This window comes from Oryzias latipes, chromosome 12 (assembly GCF_053564925.1).
Source record: "Oryzias latipes strain Hd-rR chromosome 12, Olatipes_Hd-rR_3.1".
Classification (NCBI taxonomy): Eukaryota; Metazoa; Chordata; class Actinopteri; order Beloniformes; family Adrianichthyidae; genus Oryzias; species Oryzias latipes.
This window is the reverse complement of record NC_136248.1, coordinates 16,585,788-16,607,105: the sequence shown is the minus strand read 5'-3', so window position 1 is coordinate 16,607,105 and position 21,318 is coordinate 16,585,788. Positions and strand designations below refer to the sequence as shown.

The following is a 21,318-nucleotide window of genomic DNA, read 5'->3' as shown; positions in this document are numbered from 1 at the left end:
TACAGCAACTTAAATAACAGCCTTAATGAACGTACATATTACTAGCCATCACTATAGAAAAATCTAAAGAGGAGGAAATACTTGCAATTGCAAGTGCAAATACACTGGTGTCGGTGTGCTAGAAGCATGCAGGATTAAATAAATACAGTCTAGTATAAAATGGTTTGAAACATAATCTTCACTGAGATTATTCCTAAAATACACTCTGTGCTTCAGGAACATTCTTACATAACGGTGGATTTTGTCAGACTCCCTGTGAAGATTTCTCCCATTAATCGTCTTCCAGCCAATCTTTGGCGCACGCTGACAGGCGGCGCAAAATTTAGGAACTGTGATCAACACTCACGCTAAATGGGTGGAGATGATGATGCTCATGCAATATTTTTGGAAACAGTTTCAGTTCATCCTTGAAGGAGTACATAGCCAGACTGTTAATCATTTCCTTTTGTCCAAAAACAACTTTTTCCAGCATGAATCGTTTCTTCTGGACTACATCTATCTCAGGTTTGGAAGGCACATGTACATGTCATAATTCATTTGCTTTTTCTCCAGATACTGAACATTTACAGGGTAAACAGTAAGCTTACAGAGGCTTATCAGAGCTACAAAAAAGAATTAATTTGCAAACACTTAATGCTGATCAGTCCTTCTCATGATTGTCTTCAAAAATGGATTTACTGCACAATGAATTTGCTCCACAATCACATATCTGTGCTATATCCTGCTTAAATGAGGGAATAAAACCTGTTAGAAGAAGGTGATGACAGTTGTTTCTCCACTTTCTAAATTAAGCAGCTTGACCCAATCACCTAGGGCAAATAACCAAGGAAACGTTATCTCTTCCACTGAGTGTTTTCACACTGGACTGTTTGGTTCACACCCGGCCTTTTTCCATTGGATACTGTATCATTACCCCGAGTTTACACTGGTCCGTCAGCGGTCGATCTCCGTTGGGTTACGTGGGGAGTTTGTATCACAAACGTCAGTTAGTTTACATCATCTCCGTTGCGTTTCCATCCTGGCTTCCAGAGGAGCGGTTTGTCCTGTCTTGTCATCAACATCCAAAACTTTGGCAAATATCAGGCCCCATTCCCTCTCCTTCCTCATAGAGTCATTCATGTTTTTGTCATAAATGATGTACTTCCAAAATTAAATTTTCGGCATCCATGACTGGGTGCTGGTTTTATCCGCGGATTTAACGTCCGTTACCGCATGGCCACGTAGTGTTGTTTTAAAATTACAACAGAAGCTTTTATTTTGAAACCGGGACCTGTGTCCTGTTTGTCCGGATTTTTGCCGGAATTTTGATGCATCGACAGACTAGAAATAGAAATTTTGTGTAATGCTGGCGTTGCAGTGTGGAGATGGATCTCAGTCACAGACATAACGGAGGCGATGTCAACATTGATTAATGATTTTTTTTTTTTGTGTCAATGTAACAAAGATGCACCACAAACATACCAGTGGAAATCAGCCTTTAGCCAGGTGAAAACATGGAGAAAATAAAAACACAAAAAGCGGCAATTCAAGTAATTATAAGAGCATTGGGTCACTTGCAAGTGAACCTTGGTGGGAAGCAGTACAACCAAGGCAAAGATTTAAACCAAAGACAGTAAAGTAATAGCCCCCAACACAAATGTAGAGAAGCAGGAATCACAAAACTGTGTTATCTGTAAAGACGGTGCAGTGAGGAGGTGAAAGCATAATGACCAGAAGACCAGCAGGACAAGCTAGTTTGCTTTTTTTCCTCTTTCTGGTCGTTAATCGTTTCATGCAATGCAATCATGAGCAAAGACTCATCAATATCACAGCAAACAGGAGAAATGAGCGTGTCAGATATGATTTTTAGTAGTTTTGCAAGATCTGTCAATGAAACAAGAGTGATGTCTTTGTGTCAGTGTATGAAAACTCTAAACATACATGTAAGCACGTGGCAGAGTGAGTCCAGAGCAAACAGAGCTGGGGGGGGGGGGGTTCTGTAGTGTTTATCTTAGTGTGTGTGTTTGCTTAAGTTCTTCTGGAGAAACAGGGACTTCTCAGGCACCCCAGCCGGGGCTCTTATCCAGATCAATGTGGAAAAAGATGGCAGTGGAGAAGACAAAAGCAACACAGTGTCCATAAAGACCCACTTGGATCATCTTTAGAACTATTTTAAAAGCATTTCTAGGACAAAGTTTCTGCAGAGCGGCAGGAGTTCATCAAATAATTCTCTCGGATTTGTAGCTGTTGGTACATAGTAACCCTGTCTCCTCTTCCCGACATCCCTTTGCTTACACTCTCTCTTGCTAGCTTACAGCCCCTCACAACCCCAACTTAACATTACTGGTGAGACAATAATGGTCAGCAATATCAGAGCTATCCAGCCATACAGTTTAAAGACAGATACCAGCTCAGACGAATAAAACAAAGACGTACATGGGTGTATGTGTCTACAAGTGGATGCATCGGAACAGAGCAGAAGAGAGAGCTTGTGACCTGTTGATAGTCAGCTTCTACTTCACACCTACAAGCTTTTTCAAATGGCATTTTTGTTTTCGTTTGCTATTGATTCCAAACGATTTGAAAGAAGAAATACTCAGAAATGCAATTTTAAGATAAATTTTCATATATACGCATATGTCCTCCATCATCAGAAAAAAAAAAAAACACCACAAGGCCATGTTCAAAACTCTAAAAAAAAAACACTCTTTTCATCAGAGCGGGCCTTTAAAGTATGCTGATTGACCACTCAAAGGCTTTTGAAGTGTGTAGAAAACCAAATTATATTTCAAAAGTTTAAAAGAACACAGGAATAAAGAGGGTTAAAACAGTAAAACAATATTTGTTTTTACTGTGAAAGCACAGTAATGCTGTGAATGCAACTAACAGTCATTTATTTCAGCCTTTAAATACTAACTAAAAGCTGCTCTTGTTGGCTTTAGCCGGCAGGTCATCTGGCGAGAGCTGGTTTAACTGGTGACCAGCTGTCAAACTCTCACCCATGCTGGTCAAGCTGGTCACCGGGTCTCAGGTGAAGGAAGATTTTCCAGTTCCTACAGTTTCTCTCAAAAACAGAGGAGGCGGTGCACTAAAAGCGGATGTCCTGTTTGCAGAGCAAACACCTTTACATCATGTTTATATAATAAATGTTGAACTGCGATGGGACAAATGAACTAGGAAAGGCGTATGGAGGTTTGAGGGGATTTTTTGTCTCCTCAAAGTATCATAGGCTCATAAAGTTTGTTGCTTTTGAGGGTTTTTTCAAACAAGTCAGTCATATTAGTGTGTGTCAAGAAATAAGCATATTTATGCAATGGTTTATATTAAAGGAGACATGTAGACAAAGCAGGTTGACCCATAGGGTGAGGAAAGGGTAACAGGAAACGCCTTTTGTCATGAGTGTCAGCGAGAAGTGGGCTTTCTTTATCAATAATAGATGGTAAGATGGTAAGAGGAAAATGAGGCGAGGAAGCCCGACGGCTGTATCAAAAACAGTTCATGAGTCACTGGCTCTGCAAGAAGCTTTGACTTTGCGCACCTCGCGGAGGAGCGCTAATAAACAGTAAATTCACAAAACAAGAAGAATCTTTTCCCTGTCGGTACTTGCATGTATGGCAAGTATGGTCCGGTGTGTACACCACCAGCTGGATGTGTGCTCATAAAACCACGTAGAGCGCGTTCTGGAACACACCACACACGGCCAGTGGGACTGCAGCATAAAACTTAAGTTTGTGTCCGTCTTCTTCTATGGTTGAGGAAGGGCTCTACCGCCTCTAAAAGTTCCTGTTGTACTTTGCGATCCCAATGACTTTGTGGCTGGTGGTTATTATAATCATTTAAAATGATTTAAAATTAGTGTTGATGGTTTGACAGCCCTAGTTCCCAGTGGTCTTTTAACCCTTGTGCTATCCTAGGCACTTTAACGTTGGGAGTTGGGTCATCTAGACCCCACTAGACAGTGCGCTGAAGCTTTTTTCTTCAATGATTTGTGATCTTCACTGGTGTCCATGGATTACATGAAATCTTTCCACCTTTATCCACCTTTGTCATGGTAGGGAGAACACGTCAATGTAAGGGTGGGGTCATCTAAGTTAGCACAAGGGTTAATTAGGGTTATGCCATTTCCAGGCAAGATAAAAATTTAAAAACTGGCATTTTCTAGAATACAGTTTCTGGAGAGCAGCAGGATTTTTTTAGAAATTCGCCTCTGAGTTGTGGTCAAAATTGTTGGTGCAGAGTAACCCCGCCTCTTCCTGTTGCTGAGAGTTCAGAGCAGGGAGCTGGTGGCCACCTTTTCTAAATCACAAATAAGTTCTTTTTCCACCTGCATTTTTAAATCTGCTCCTGATTCACAGTGATTTAAAAAAATACTCAGAATTCCAATATTGAGGTTAATTTTTTATGATCTATGTTCCCCATCTTTAGAAAAATGCCACAAGAACATGGACTGAAAAAACATGGGTCTTTAAAGTAAAACATGCGCACAACCAAATCCTGTAAGCAAATCTGCTGTTTCTTTTGTGGAAATGCCACGCTCTTCCAGATGTCATTCCAAGCTAATCACAGCCTCGACGCCCACAGCGCATTCTGTCTTTTATAGGCCTCTAAAGTGGGCCAAATGAGCGGAAGCTCCAGTGTCAGTGACACGGGATGACAAGTAAAACCTGAGCACATTGTAGGAGGAACAAAGAGCGAGGCTGCAGCTCATGAAAGATGTCACGGAAACACATAAATTGGACTTGACCTGCAACATTTACTTGTATACAGAGTTTTCTAGGTGCTTTTTAGATTTTGAGGGATGTTCAAAAAGTGGGAAAGGCCTTCTGCACCTGACTATTATGTGTTTTTAACATGTTCTTGTAACATTAATTTCACCATGGAGGACATATATAGAGAAAATTAAGATTAAAAACTGCATTTATAAGTATTTATCTATTCCAGTTGCTGTGAATCAGGAGCAGATGAAAACAAGCTGTTGGGAAAAGCTTGCAGCTGGGACGTTTGGAGCTTCAAGCTCCCTGATCTGATCCATCCACTTGCAGACAAATAGATCCATGTATGTCTCAGTTTTCCTCGTCTGAGCTGGCATGTGGCCTAAAATAGGAAGAAGGAGAATGAATCCAAGAACTGCCAGCTTACTGCTCTCGGAAAAGAGAATTAGAACAAGGTAACAGGTCTTAAAAAAAAAAAATCCTGATCAGCTGTTGACAGCTCAAAACCAAACTTTACTGCTAATGACAGCTTGTGGGAAAAATCAGTCATTTCTATTCAAAATCAACCCGTTTATTATCACATGTACTTTTCATAAAAGCCACAAAACTAACATTTGTCTACCATTTATGGAGATCTCTTTCTGGCTAGACAAGAATTTCCACAAACTGAAAAAAAAACCCATCCATCATGGTCAAATTGAGCTTAAAAATCCTCCTTTGTACTGAGCAGTGCGCTCCGGGGCTGAGTGAGGCAGGCAGCCAGAGATGGAGGAATGGTCAGGGGGATAGAGAAAGGGATATTAAGTGACATAAAAGAGATTTCACAGAAGGAGGGATGTTACCGAAGGGCATTGAGGGAAAAGATGGAGGGAAAAGGAGGGAGAGGGAGATCACAACATGAAATCTGATCGTCCCCTGGAGCCAAAAGTCAGCCATTCCCTCTGCAGCCCAACAAACACCCAACAATGAAAGACAGACAAAGGAGCCAGAATGGAACTTCTCTTTGTAATCTGTTGATATTTTTTCCCTTCAATGTTGTTAGACATTTAATAAGAGTCTAATCAAACTGTTCCATTTTCTTTCTTCACATGTCCAACAACATAGATGCACAGGCATACTGTTTTATTTGACAAAGAGAGTAACTAATCATCTTTTCTGCCATAATTCTGTTCTTTTTTTATTTTATTTTTAACAAACACTTGTCTATGCTTGGTTGTGTCCAGATCAACATTTTTGTGAACCCTCTTTCAGGGGTTGACATAGCCCAGAAATTTGCACTGGCCCACAGGGCCAGTAGTTTTTGAAACTTACTGGCCCTGCCTGAAAGTTACTGGCCCGACACCGCGCATAGCGGGACCCGCCGCTCCGCAGGTGCTTGCAACTTTAGGGGGGTCTGGGGGCATGCCCCCCCGGAAACTTTTAATATGGTACAATTTGGTGCATTCTGGTGACATCACTTATTTCTACACTTTTCAATGACTGAAAATAGACCATATCAAACTTAAATCTGCTCTAGTCTGTTTCAGATGTTTTGAAGAGAGCACTGCAGTGTAGTAGGTAACACTAGTTCAGAAGTTTTCATGGTGCTTCTAACGGCAAATATCGCAATAAATCATAAACCTTAAATGTGTTAAAACAATCTAATGGCAGCTTGAACCATTTAACGAATCAAATAAATCCCTTAATGCATTTGACCAATCGGATGGACGCCTTCACATTGTTGACCAATCAGATGGAGCCCTATTATGTTAGATGTTTGTAACCTATGTCAACGTGGGTCATTTGGAGTATAATTTTTAAACTGGGAATGGTTATTTGGTTATTTTGCTGTTTGTTTATATACCGCAAATTATATCGTTATCGCAATTTTAATCTCTGATATCGCATATCGCGAGTTTTCCTCATATTGTGCAGGTCTAACTGAGATCATTCAGCTAACTAGAAATACTTACTGCTTACAGTGTTGTAAAGAAAAACAAAATTAAGTAGTTTAACATTCTACTGCATTTGAGTCTGAGATTCAGGTATTTGGAGTTGCCTTTGATTCTTTGACATTCAGCTTAAAGCTTAGTGGATACAGTTTCATCTTCAATGCATTCATTAAATATCTTGCTGTCCATACTACTAATTATACCCACTACTCCATCCAACATATTCCTATCTATTCCTGCCATGTCTTCCACATCTCTGACATGCTTCAGTCTCTCTTCAGTGACGGTGTCGGATTTATAATCAAATGTAATAATAACCCACTGGCTTGTGCCTTCGTTGTTGCTGTTTAACATTGTTTTGTATTGAATTGTTACATTCAATAAAGTTTGAAAAAAAAAAGTAGTGAGCGCGTGCCGCGTGGTGCTCGGCAGTGAAAGCAGAGCGCGCGCAGGCGGGAGAGAAGGAGAAGTGATCAAAGGTTTCCCATAGAAACCCTTGAAGTCTGAACACAGGACTAGCAGAAAAACTAAATTATGAAGACGAGGTAAATCTACACGTTTTCGCAAAATTTACTTTATTGAAAAAGGTGAAGAATATATAAACCGTTAAATATTTTAGTGGCCCGAGCGGACAAGTGAAAAGTAAAGTCTTGTGGTCCGCACTGCTCGAAAAACAGGACCGGGCCAGCGGACAAATGGCTATGTCGAGCCCTGTCTTTACATTCCTTCAACTCCCGTAACTCTTTATCGGTAGACGCAATGGACATAATTCCATCGGATTTTGTGGCTTTGCATGATTATGCGAAGCCCTACGTTAGATTTATGTTAGCACAGCCGATATGTAAAGCCGCTTTTTCTGCATCAGTATCGGCTGACTCCTGTTGACCACATAAATTGTCAAAAGGTTACAGTATGTCAAAGAGTGTGTGTATGTTAGGCATTGCTGGGGACACTTATGGTGTTAAAGGGTCATAACTGGCTCATGTAGGAAGGATGAAATCACTTTGATTCGTCTTAGCCTAAAGACCAGATGGTGTTTTTAACATGTTCTTGTGGCATTTTTCTCATGAAGGCAGACATTTATAAAAGAAAATTATGCTTATAATTGTAATTCTGACTTCATACAAATCATTGTGAATCAGTAGCAGAGTTTTAAATAAGCCATTTGATAAAGACCGTATTTGTTACATAGAAAATACGCTGGGCGGGTCACAAGTTCCCTGCTCTGCTCAACTCTGCCATGTTGGAGCCAGACGTCGTCGGTAAACATGTCCGCTTGTAGACAAATAGATCCATGAACGTCTTTGTTTTCCTTGTCTGAGCTGACATCAGGCTCAAAACTGTACGTCTGGATAGCTCCGATATCGCTCGCCATTTTTGTTGCACCGTTGGGGGTGTGAGGGGCTGTAAGCCAGCAGGAGAGACTGTAAACAAAGATCTCTCAGCAACGGGGAGGTTTCTCCAAAGCAATGGTCCTGCCCACAATTCAGAAACAAATTTCTAATGAACTCCTGCCGCTCTGCAGAAACTATGTCCCAGAAAACAACACTTTTTTCCCCCATTTTCATTAAAAACGGCATAATCACTGGGAACGCTTTCAAAATAGATCAGAAGATGATCGGAGTGGGACTTTAAGGAATTTCTGTTACTCTGAAAGTCTGATCAAACCAACTTCAAATGAAGAAACTATCAAAATCTTTCTTAAACTCCTGAAACATAATTCTAACATTTAAATCAATCCTGCAAAACTCATTCTCTCAGTTTCAAGACCTTTCAGAAATATTAGCATTCTCGTTTGTTGACATTTCTTTCTCAAACCAGAGGGACAAACTGCATTTTGTGTAACCAAAGTGAGGAGAGGCTAGCAAGGAAGGTAAAGAAGGGTCAATCATGTAGAAAAACCAGAGGACAGCTTTATGGATTAGGACGTCTAACGACCTGTGCTCCTCAGGAACAGGCTGTAGATCTTCATCACCTCTTCCAACAGTAAGAAAACACACGCCTAAAGCCCCTTCTCTTTCGCTTCCACCCTTTTACTTCTGTGAGGATAGTATACTTTTTATGTACTTAAAATGTTCCTATTTAGTCTGAAGAAGTATTCAGTTAGTATACTTCCTACATCACACATACATGGTATATAGTAACTTACTATACTTATACTCCACTATATATACTAAGTAAACTTAGTAAAACAAACTTCAAATATTACTTTTTGCTGAGGGAACTCAAGAGTCACTTTAACCCAAGTCGTGGACCTGATTCTTTTCAAAGTTTCGTTCTTTCCATCCGGACGGACAAAGGACATGGGGATTTAACGACATTTAAGGAGGACGGACAAGGTTCCAAAAACTGCACGACTTCAACCCTTTGCTAATGCAGGAGGATAAGCTGTGCTTAACTCCATTAAACAATTAAAGCTATTTTCTGAATTAACAGTCTGTTCACGCAACTTCAGTTTGAAGACTGAAGCTGCAAGACGAGCCAAGACAGAAGCACCTTCAAAGAGACGTAAAGAAACAGACGAGAAAGGGTGGAATTTTGATAGAATCAGCAGAGCGGGCTCATGGGAACAGACCGGACAGTCTTTACTGCTCTGAAGCAAGGACGCCTGCTGCTGACAGTTGGCATTGATTGTGTTCTTTTTATAAGGACCGGTTAGGTAAAGCTCTCTTTGACAACTGCAGAGAGGAGGGGGTCCACTCCAATCTCTCTTTGCCCCCACCTAGATTTTTTTTTTGTTTTTTGGCAGGAATCCCACAGACACAAAGACAGAGAAAAGTGATGCACCTCTAATTGGCTCCAAGCAACAAAAACCAAAAGCATCTGTCTGAGTGAAGCCTTTCTGAGGAGACCAGGAGAGGCAAAGGACAACTTTTTACAGGGAGGAGGTTAAAAAGACAGGAGTTTCAAGGAAAATAAGGCTTCTTTTAAGCTTGGCCTACAGGGGGGGACTTGCCAACATCATCAACAAGAATATTTTCTTCACACCCAATTTACCAGTTGATGAGTTTTCATAATAAGGAAACATCAAGGACACAGAAAGCGATTTAAAAATATATATATTTTTCTGAAGTGAACGGCTTTTGTTAGCATAAAGCATAGATGAAGAACCAATAAATGGGAAGAACAAAACAACAACGAGAAGGCGAACCAATTCAAAACAAAAACCTATTTAAACACGTGGAAGATTTAACTTCTAATTTTGATTAAAAAAACGTTGGCGTTGCTCTGGTCTAACAAAGAATGAGGATATCGAACAGCAAACAGCCATTTAAAAATGAACTGCTGACACATTCATTTATTTTGCTTTTTACTTTTTTAAAATAAATTTTACTTTAAAGTCTTTCAAGGAATTAGACATTTACTATGCAAGAAAACTCAGGACCTTTGACTGGAACGTTATAGCTTTGAAGTTCTAAAGCAGGGGTGTCAAACTCTTTTCACTGAGGGCCAAATCTGCATAGTGGTTGTCCTCAAAGGGCCAGATAGAACTTAGACATGTAACTGAATGTAATGAAAAATAAATGTAACTACTCCTTAATGTTAAATAACTCATTATTTATGCATTATAACTTTTTCAAGTGACAATTACAGATACACAGAAAACATATTTGCTTGTTACTCTAGCATAAATCCTTTAAAATTTGATCCTGTCAGGTTAGGTTATATTGAAAGTGTTTAAGTCCTAATGTGCAGTTGCCCAATCGGATATTTCAAGTCCAATTCCCCCTAGATATGAATAAATACACAGCAATTTTTATTTTTTATTTTAAGAAATTAAAAAGTTTTATGTTTGACACATGTGCTCTAAGGTTTTAATCAAATATCATGCAGACACACATGCTTCAAAGCACTTCCAGATAGAGATGGGCATCAGTGCCAGTATAGGTCGACATTTGCATAATTTAAGTTAATCGGTCCGATATTAAAAAAAAAAAAAAAATCGACAGATCTTCTGTTTTCAGAAACACTGGGTTTTTTTTAAATACTTGTTCCGAAGCTCATGTTTACAGTCATAGTCGGTAATTGACTGTTTTCAGGTAATTGTTGTTTTTGATAGCAATACATGTTGCTCCTAATAGATCCCCTGCAATGGAGAGCTTATGGCTTACAGTTATGTCCAATATTCAATAAATGGTCTGAATGCTTGTAGATATTTCCATGAAATTTTTAACGTGATACTTGTTCCTAGGAGATCCTTTGAGATCAAGTACAATGTGATTGTCTTGTTAAAAAAAAGTTGTGCGTTTCTTATAAAGAAAAATAAAGGGGAAACCTAAACTTTGTGTTACTGTAGACATGTAAGTATTGGTATCGGCAAATATTGGTTATCAGCTACAGATGCAGGGGAAATATCGGTTATTGGAAAAAATTATATCAGCCCGTCCCTACCTTTAGATTTAAAAATTGTTCATTTAAAAAGCTCTAAAAGAAAATTCAGTCATACTGCAGCTTTAAAAGTGAAGCTTTATTAAAAGACACAAAGACGTTTTCTTTATTTTAGCACCAAAACACCTGAAACAAAAAAATAATAATATTATGCTGGATCAGCAAAGTGAAGGAAAAAGTTTTGAGCGGATTGGCCAACAAAAAAATAATATATAGTTTACAACACTAATTAAAATCAAAAATTTTGGAACCATTTTAAATGTATACCCTAAGAGATCATTATTCAACGGAAATGTTTTAGCATTGGTCTTAAAATGGTTTTTACTCTAATCCCAACTGTACTTTATTAAGGACAAGCATAAAGAGCTGAATTGTGTCTCCTTCATCACATATGTTTAAATTAAAGCAATTTAAAGTTGTATACATAGAGGCAGTGCAATAAAAGACATTATGCAATCATCAAAATTGATTTCCTATAAGAAATCTGAAAAAAGTCGGATCATCAGCACAAACTGTGCACAGTCTGCACTGGTTAGTCTGTTCAAAATCATCAGAAAGTTTGGAATATTTAGGGAAATTTTAATAAAAGCTTGTCTCGCATGGGGTCGAATCACGGAGGTCAAGCAGATAGTGGTACAAATCCTTTTTTTCTTACTAAAAAAAACAAAAACCCAATATGGTTCAGGTCATAATGCTGCCCCACATTTGATAGGATAATATCTCCTCACCACCGTATCAGTGTTCATCTCCTTTCCACGCTGGGAAACTGCAGGCTCAGGCTGGGTGGAATACTGTGTCAGTGTGTCAGCTCAGCATGCTGGGCCTCGCCACAGCCTCAGCCACTTTCAGGTGGCACTGTGAGTGCCTGGGGCACAGAAGGCCAAAGTGTTATGTGATCAGATCGCGGTCAGGCTGAAAAGTTATCGTCACACCACACTCCAACTGAAGCTCCTCGGGAATTTTAAAGCCTGGCTTGACTCCTTAAAGACCGACTTACCAGGGTAAAAGATCCCCTAGAAACCCACGCATTTCCAATCTATTAGGATTATTTCTTATTAATGCTATTGATCAGAAAACAATACGATTATCAAACACTAATGTCCAATGTTGTCTAAAAAAAGGGACTACTGGAACCACTGTACAAAACACATAATTTTCTTTAAAGCTCCCATCCACTGAAAATGGGGTTTTTAACATGTTCTTGTAGCATTTTTCTCATGATGGAGGACATATATGTGGAAAAGACAGCCAAGAAACTGTAGCTGCTGCGACAAGAAGGGAAGAAAAAGTCTCCAGATTTAATGTTCAGGGATTTTCCAAGCTCTTAGCCTCTGCTTCCAAACACGCTTCGCTGGTAACCAGAGGAAAGGTTGTGGCTCGATGCTCAGTGACAGACGGCAACACACAAGAAAAAAGAAGAGTGCCAACAGTAGAAAAGAAAAGCGCCTTCGACAGGGTTTGTGCATTTTTTCCCTCCATTTTCTTTAGCCTCACCTCCACCTGAGGGGTCAACTCACATGCCCCCCTCCACCCCTAACACACATTTATCAGGCGATCTCTGCAGTGGAGACACACCTTCACGGAGGCCTGTGGCCAAGTTTTAAACCTGGTTTCACATGAGTTGCTCCACCCGCCCATCCACTGCCTCAAAACAGCACCACCCAAAGCCATTTCTAATTCATTCTTGTTTTGACTGCATTGGTCTCCACCGTTGACTGTATAAGGGAACAGGACCGAGTGGATGTGACGCCCCCCACAGACAATGACTGACTTCTGGCTTCAAACAAATGAAGTCCATTAAGTTGGCCCATTTTTAACTTTTTTCCCCATTTTTTCCGCCATGTTGGAGCCAGAGGTCAAAGGTAAACGGTGACTGCTACCGTAACGGCTAAAAGCAGGTCGTATCAACACTTTCAAAAGCTGAGCTGAGCACCAGCTGGCAAGAAAGCCCAATCCGCTTTCCCTCACTCCCCCTCGTCTCCTTCCCCCAGTCCTTCTCTCCCCTCTTTCCACCATTCAGATCTGACTCTGAGCCCGTAACTACTGTGCGCCGGCTTTCCCTGCCAAGTTCACTCAACTGCAAACAGGGAGCCGGCCCTTTTTTAAGAGCTATAGTCGGTCAGGCCTGAGTAAAAAAAGGAGTTATTGTGCTGCGGAAAACTACTGTAAAATCCTCCTTTTTTTGTCCTTGGTCAACTTCCTCTACCAAGAGGTGGAAATGTTGACTTGCAAAGTTGCTAACTATGCACACGGACACGGCCTAGATCCTCTCTGGCAGACCTCCTGTACCGCCTGCAAGAGGCAGCGAATCACAAGCAACACGGTGGGCTGCCATGAGGGAAAACGGCGTTTTTCACATCCTGATGCAAAATAACAAATTCAATTTTGACACACCCAGAAACACACAACACTGATGGCATAATGTCATTGAATCTGCCCAAGTCTTTTCTCATCCAACTTTTTTGTATCCTCTTTGGTCTTCTCACACATGCTTCAGTGACAAGAAAGCGAATTTCCCGCTTTTTCTCAAGCTCTCACGCCATTTCACCTTCAAGGTGCATCGATTTTTATCCCAGAGAATGACGCAAACTAGAGATTTAAGTTTGCTAAAGCAAAATCCAAACCCAAGTTCTACTGTGAAGTTCTGTAAGTTGATCCGAACAGACAGTCCATATACAGTATGAGAGCAGTAAACTCGAATACAAACAGGACACTCAACCTTAGCATGGAATGTTTTTGGTATACATCATGCTTCCCTCTGATAGGTGACATACTCCCATTTTTACTTCTCTCAAGCCCATCAGGGATTTTTTTTTTCACACTTCCAACTACTTTAGAAGAGTTAAACCATCAGTTATATACTTTTTCTGAGGTTTGATGGTGCAAAATTTTGGTTTAAAATGTCCTTTTTGATTGATTTATTCAATTGCAAGTCTTTAATAAATACTTGCCTTTTTTAAAACAAAAACCAATCAGACTCCCAGTTATTTTACAAAAAACAACTAAATGCTGCTGAATTTACGGGGGCGGTCACAATCAGTAGTTACAAAAGTAAGATTATAATAATTAATGACTGTTTACTTTAACCCAAAAAAACCTAACTCCTCAACACCAAAAACAAGGCTTTGTCCCCAAATAAAAAAAAAAGGTGAAGACGTACTGTTGCCTCAATAAAAACTAGATTTAAAAAAAAAATCATGGCCATACACATACTTACTGTACTCAGGAACTTATTAGAACAGTCATATGAAGCCCTGGAATGGGCATTAAAAAAAAAAAAAATTCCCTCAAATTAGCATTTTGTGCGCGAAATGTTGACATGTGCCCAAGTTGGTAACTTGTCCATGCAAAGCGTTAACTTGTGTGCCCAAATTGCTATTATGTGCGCAGAAATGACCATTTTATTAGCATTTTTGTGCACACAAGTTAGCATTTTAGTGACAAAATGCAAGTATGTGCACAAAATAGCTAACAGTGCGCACAAAATAACATTTTACTAGCATGTTGTGTGCACAGGTTAGCATTTTGATGACAAAATGTTAACGTCTGCACACAAATTGCTAACCTGTGCCAACAAAAGGCTGACTAGTATGCACAATTTGCTTTTTGTGCACACAAATTAGCCTTCTACTAGCATTTTTTGTGTGCATTATTGGCTATTTGCAAATTTCCGCTTTGATCCCTAACTATTAAAAAACGATTTATTGCGGGACGATGTACTGCCCTGGATTTTAAAAGCGATTCGGACATAATGATCACTACTTTTTGTTTTGTTTTTTTCTTAAACAGTGAACATGACGTCATCCATTTCATGAAGTGACAATCTAATGATATGATATGAGTGTTTTATGACGACTATTTATAAATACACTGTGTTCAGATGATGGACATGTAGAGGGTTTTATGAAAAAACAACAACAATTTAATTCAGGGCTGCACGATGTGAGGTAAACTCAACAATTTGCAATATTGGTGATCAATATCACGATGACTGACTTGCGAGATAGCAAAACAACGAAATACATAATTTCCATTTCATTGCAACAGTTTAATTTAAATAAGAGTCAACAAAACTTAAATTACATTCCAAATAACCCTTGACTCCATAGGAAGCCAGCATCTAACATAAAAGGGCTCTATCCGATTGGTCAAATGGATAAATGGATTTATTTGATTCATTAAATACTTCAAGCTGCCATAAGTTTGCTTTAGCACATATAGGGCTACCATATCGTAATTTTCGCTGACTTTTGCGATATGCGTATTTCACAGCTTGATATTGCGATAACAATAAATTTCCAATTAATTGTGCAGTCTTAATTTAAATGCATTTCTTTTGCAAAAGTTGTTCAAAGGCAATGCTTTGTGGTCTATTTTCGCTAATTTTTGCAGAGACTTCCGGGAGGTTTCTAGGGCACTCGGTTTTGGAATTTGTAGATTGGGACGGCCCTAAAAACTGGCTATAGAACTGTATAGTGCACTTAGTAGTGAAGGATGCTAATAAAATCATAATTTGATGCCACGAAATTTCAATTTATGCACACGAAATGCTAATTCGAGAGAACAATACATTTTTTTTGAATATTTTTAGATTATCAATATAGTTGTGTTTTGTTTCATTTTTTAAAGATTAAAGTCTGAACTTCAAAATGCTACTTTTTTGTAACATTTAATTATAATTCTGAAACGGTTCCCCAAACTCTTGCATGTTTTACATTCTCCAAACAAAGCATGAAATCGAAATTTTACGTATTATTCCTTAAAAAAATATTTAAAAAAATAATTAAGAGATTAAAATAAGAATCCTCAGAATTTCATCGTAATTTGGAGAAGGGAAATATGAACATTCTGAGCTCGTAAGCATTTTGACAATAAAAGTTGAATTTGGGGAAAAATAAAGGTGTGAGTAAAACAAACACATCTTCACCCAAAAAATGAACTGAATCCCACAGTATTTTCACATCCAGACATTTCCACAGTGAGACATATTTCTGCAAACTCCCGGAGATCTTCAAGTTTGAGGTCAAACATTATGAGGTCTGCTCAGACTCAGCTGCACAGCTGCAGACAGGACACAGAGTCAGCGCTTGCAGTTATTGCACAATGCAGACACTGACGCGTTCTCACGCCTGCCCCGCTTTGGCACCCCTGTCGTCACAGGCACAAAGCCACAGGTATTCCCTAGTTTAAAGGCAGGTTTCCTTTCAAATAAATGAATGGGGACGGCATATGGAGAGCTAGCCATGACACATTTCACCGAGCTCATGCTGCATGTGTGGGTTGGACATTGGATTATACTGGGCTTGAAGTCATCTTCATATTGTTTGTGTGACGGCCAACTCAAAGGAAATGGTTTGCGTTTGTTTAAAAGGATTTTTTCCCTCCTGATTTGCAGGAACTCGTAAAAATTGAGTCATGGTGATGTCAAAGCGACTCGTCGGGAGCGACGCTGAGCATGAATAAGCAAATGATGGATGCACGACTGCCAAAGCTTGAGTTTGTTCAGTCCAGTTCAGAAGTAAAACGTCAGCAGTCGACTAATTCTTTCTTTAAATATTTGTTTATTATCATCAGTGCTCCATTTTTTCCATTAGATTTTGAACCCAAAACAAAATACATCCCAAGAGAGAGAAGAGGAGCCCACCTCCCGACCGGCCTGTAAGGTCTGAGAGTGAACATCAAGTGTGTGTCTTTGTGCGAGAGCTGGAGTCTTGTGTGTTTGTGTTGCACAATGGGAGAGTTCTTCCCATCTGTGCTTCTTCCAGCCCCCGCATCCCTGACCAGTGAAGCGAGAAACGACAGCTTTGCCTTGCACTCTGCTTCCCTCAGTCTTCCTCACAGCACTCTCCCACTCTTTATTAGCATCATCAACCACTCGTCCAAATAAAAATAAAAAATAAAAAAGCCTTGCTTTCCTCTAACCGTTTACTCTTAGTGGATTTTATTTATTTATTTTTCCCTAAACCAGATCACGCCGTGATTGTTCACATTGTCTGCAACGTTGTGTCTGTCTGATGTCAGCTTAACCCCACTACAAACCCTGCAGGGTGTCTACAAAAAACATACTTCTCATGTTCAAATTCTAGATTATCCCACTAAAGGCATCACTGTCTCTAAAACACGCTTTCCCAACCTCCGTCGCCATTTCTTGCCCTTCCGGCTCACCAAACTTCCCACAGGTCTCACTGTTGTGGAAAACATTAAAACAAAGAGAGCAGACAGTGGAATCATCCTCCCAAATATAGCACCTTAAAAAAGTAGCATGCTGTTTGATGGGGTTGTGCTATAAACAAAAAATGTTCATCATTCTCTACTGTCTTAAACATGAACTATTCTTAAACTGTAGATGTTTTTTATTCTGCAAGCCTTTGTAGAATGGACATAAACCCGGACGGACTGCAGCTTTAAATCTCTGCAAATGCGTCAGCGTGAATTTAATAAGAGTGCCAGGGTCTTTTCACATAAATGAATTACAAGCGCAAATCTATACTGTAAGGACTAAAATGATTTGAAAGTACCTTTATGTCATTAGAGCTGATAACTGTCTGTACTTTTACTTTCCAGTAACACTACCTCATCCTCTGCACGTCTCTTTAATGCCAGCACCCTGCTGTCTGACTGATCAAAAAGGCTACCATTCAAAAAAGTCAATAGTCTGTAGGGATTACATCTAACCGAAAAGGATGTCCTCATGTTTGTTTGCTTCAAGCTGTCATGACCCAGCATGTCCTCTGGAGTTAGAGAACAATCAAACTTCCACATGTGGTTTTTGTGCCGTCACCACGGTCTTCTGAAGGCAGTTATGAACTGTACTGTGGCTTCCAGGCGTGAGGAGAAAATGATAGTTTCTATAAAAGTGACCCATCGTCTTGAAGTTTGGACAGTAGTCGATACCAACAGTGTTTTACTAGAGGAGGCGGTCCAAGAAAAAGCTAAATACTTTGATTCAACATTGACGATAGAAGCCTCCCAAGCGTGGATCCAACCGCATTCATCTGCCCAGCGGACATTCCAGGAACAAGCAGAGGGAGATCTTTGGGCTGTCGGCCATCTAAGGTTGTCCAAAGTACACACAGTCCTGCATGTTTGAGTGAACACACCTTCCTACTCCTGTTATTAATCACTTGAACACCCCTTCACAGATCTAAGAAAGCAGGACAACTACATAAAAAGCAAAAATGCCAACAAGAACAAGCAAATTCCTGTTGTTCATGTCTGTTTAAGAGGACATTATAAACCTAACAATATGTGTATGAGACAGGAATCAACTCACCGAGGTGGTCTCCATGGAAACTGTTGTCGTGGGATGTTCTCCCATGAGACATGAGGTCATGATGGGCAGCAGGTGGCCATATTTGACCAGTCTTGCGAACGCTTACAATGGTGGCCTCAGACATGACGACATGTCCTCCATGCTGCCGGTGGTGACGTTTTTGTGACTGTGGCGTCGGCGGGCTGCTGCTGTCAAAGGAGTGTTGCGAGTTTTGGGAATTCTGAGACGGGGAGCGGCTCTTCTCCCTCAAGGGCCGCCGGAAGGCCGTGGTGGGGCTGGGTGAGATGTGACTGGACTGGCCGGACGAGAAGTCCTCCTCACTGGATGTCAGGTTCTCGTTGGAGCTGCAGTCCGGCGTGTAGCCGCCACCTCCTCCTGCATCCTCAAAGCTGCCTGGAGAGTATGAACGGCGCGGCCAGGTCAGGAGGTGGTCGTCCCCTCCCCCGTGGTCTCTCATTGTGACCGCACCACTCCCTCTTCCATCTCCACTACCACCTTCACCCATCATTACCCCTCCAACGTAGACACTAGAGTAGGCCTGAAATTCTGAAGGCTGCCAAGGAGGTGGAGGTTTACCACCGTTGGCCCTCCCTGAATGTCGCTGATTGGGTTCACCATCTTCATATTCTGCGTCGTACCCACATGTGCTCTCAGTGGATCGTCCTCTGTACACCGGTTTGGGTCTGAGATCGCCTGCCACTGTGGCCAAATTACCAGGAAGCGAATGTAGGGATCTCTTCCGCTCTATCTGCATAGCCTGACTACCCAGGGAGCTGATCTTCTCAGACAACTCCCGGTCATTAACACGAACCAAACCCCTCTCGTGATGGAATTCCATGTTGGTGTAAAATGGTGGGGGAGGAGGTGGTGGTGGCAGGTGCTTCTCCTGCCCCTTGGTTACATCCCCAGCAGAGTGAGAGTTGGCCCGTTTGATCCTCTCAAAGTTGGATCGAAGAGCTGCCACACCAAGTCCCATTCCTAGCTTGTCCTTGGGGTCAGAGGGCAGTTCTTTGTCTGGGGGTGGTAAGGTGGGCCTGCGTGGTGACATCGTAACGCCGCATCTCTGCTTGGACGGCGAGAGGCCGTCAAGGTGTTCACAGGAGCTGGATTCAGCCTGTGGTGGAATGTCAAAGGCTGCTTCCAGGCCGTCACCATGAGAGGCCGACTTCCTGGCTGGTGGTGGTCTGGGCTTGGACCTTCCATCTCCGAGAGGCTGAAAACGACTCCTATCCCCAACACTAGCATACCCTCCAACACCACCCGTCTCTTGGACATGAGGTTGCTGGGATTCTGCCCCCTGTGTGGCTTCAGGGTCCAACCCCTCATTCAGAGGTGTCTTCCTGAAGCCCCACCGCTGTTTGTCATAGCTTTTCCTCTCTTTGGCCAAAAGGGTCTGCAGGTAGATCATGCGGAAGCGCTCCTTATTCACTTCCTGCTCCAGGCGTCTGATGGACGCTTTGCACTTTTCCAACTCCTGCTCAATGCCCCCTACTGACCTCAGCTCCATCTTTGGGGGCTCGGACTCTGGGAACTGGGCCTTCCATGCCTCAATGAACCCCACAGGCTCCACCATAGTTAATTTTCGGTGTCCACTGAAAATAAAGACAAGGAAGAAAGGAGTTAAAGGTAACGCCAAGTGTTCACTTTGACCCCACTACGTCACGAAACAGCGAACACGTCGAGTCAATCGACGGTTTACAGGAGGCTCGTGAGGAGCGCGCGGGCCGACTGCAGACACTTGTCGCGGGCTGCGCAGCCGCAGCAGAACATCCGACTCGGACCAAGAGCCACGGAGACTGCGCGACACGGGGAGGGGGACAAATAGCCACTTTCCACTTCTTCCTCCTCGTGCATTATTTCAAGAAAAATAGTTTCAGAGCAATTTTTTTTAAATCTTCCGAACAATGACAGCTATCTGGAGGACACGAGTGGTCCGTTTTCTTCGGGAGAAATCCTTCAATCTTGCTCGGTTTACTCAAGCATCCTCGTCTTGTTCTGTTGTTTTTTCTTGAATTCTTCACGCGGCGGTTATTCCTTTCACTCCTGCCGTATCGTAAGTGTGTAAATCCCAGGTGCTGCTCCGCAGCGAGCTCCTTTGTACCAGCAGCTCAGGAGAAATGGGCAGAAAAAAGCAGCTGAGCACGAAAGGCGATAACATCCATGACTTGATTTTATTTTGAAATGCTATATCCAAAGCGGAGAAAACGGCATCGCGGCGTCTGTAATGTTGCCTCACACACTCATCCCGCGTCTCCGTCCGAGATTCTGCTGCTGCTGCATTCCCATCTCAGGCCAGTAGTACTGGAGAGGCTGAACGAATGGGAGGGACCAGGGGTGACGGAACCGGCTGGTTAAAGAGACAGACCGCGGATGCAGTCACCCTTTGCTTGACGGCGTCTTTTATTTTGACAAGACAGCTCAAAGTTTTAAATTAACCCCCTTCAAAGAAAATAAAAGCTTTTCGAGTATTTGACTATTAATGGCATTAACGTCTAACTATTATCAATATTCTTATTTTTTTAATAGAAACATTTTGTAGTCTATTACTATTAATATTTTTCATTTTAACCTAACAATTTCAAAAGCAGGTGTTCATGTGAAGCTGTTGGAGTCTTCAACTCAATGCTGCCACCTGGTGGACACTTTTTGGAAAAATATTTCAGTTAAATGTAGAGTCAGAAAAATACATTTTAAATTAAAATATCTGCAACCTTCAACACTAAAAAAATAATGCATTTTTTGTAATTTCTTACCGACTAAAACCCAACAATTGCACAAAAGTTCCACTTAACCTTTAAGAAAAATTCCGTTTTTGTGAGCATTAAACCTTTTATTTCTTAAAGGTACCTTTTATTGTACCATTTATAAATTACCGGTACTATATTTTAGTTGTATAACATTTTCTACTTTTGACAGCAGCACATTCAATTTCCCTTCAAAAGAAAATACACCGTGGGTCAAACAGGATCCTCCTGCTGCAGGAATTCAAAATGCAAGAAGTCCAACATGAAATTATCACTGACTTTGGTGCACC

General features: G+C 41.1%; 1 protein-coding gene across 1 annotated transcript in view; it reads right to left on the bottom strand.

Moving 5' to 3' along the window:
* Positions 1 to 20,658, bottom strand: part of bcr (BCR activator of RhoGEF and GTPase) — an 85,167-nt gene extending 64,509 nt beyond the window's left edge. Inside the window, exon 1 of the mRNA XM_023960573.2 lies at positions 18,285 to 20,658. Coding sequence (XP_023816341.1) covers positions 18,285 to 19,857 — 1,573 coding nt within the window. The 5' untranslated portion in view covers positions 19,858 to 20,658. The remainder of the gene's footprint in view (positions 1 to 18,284) is intronic.
* Between the last annotated feature and the right edge of the window lie 660 nt (positions 20,659 to 21,318).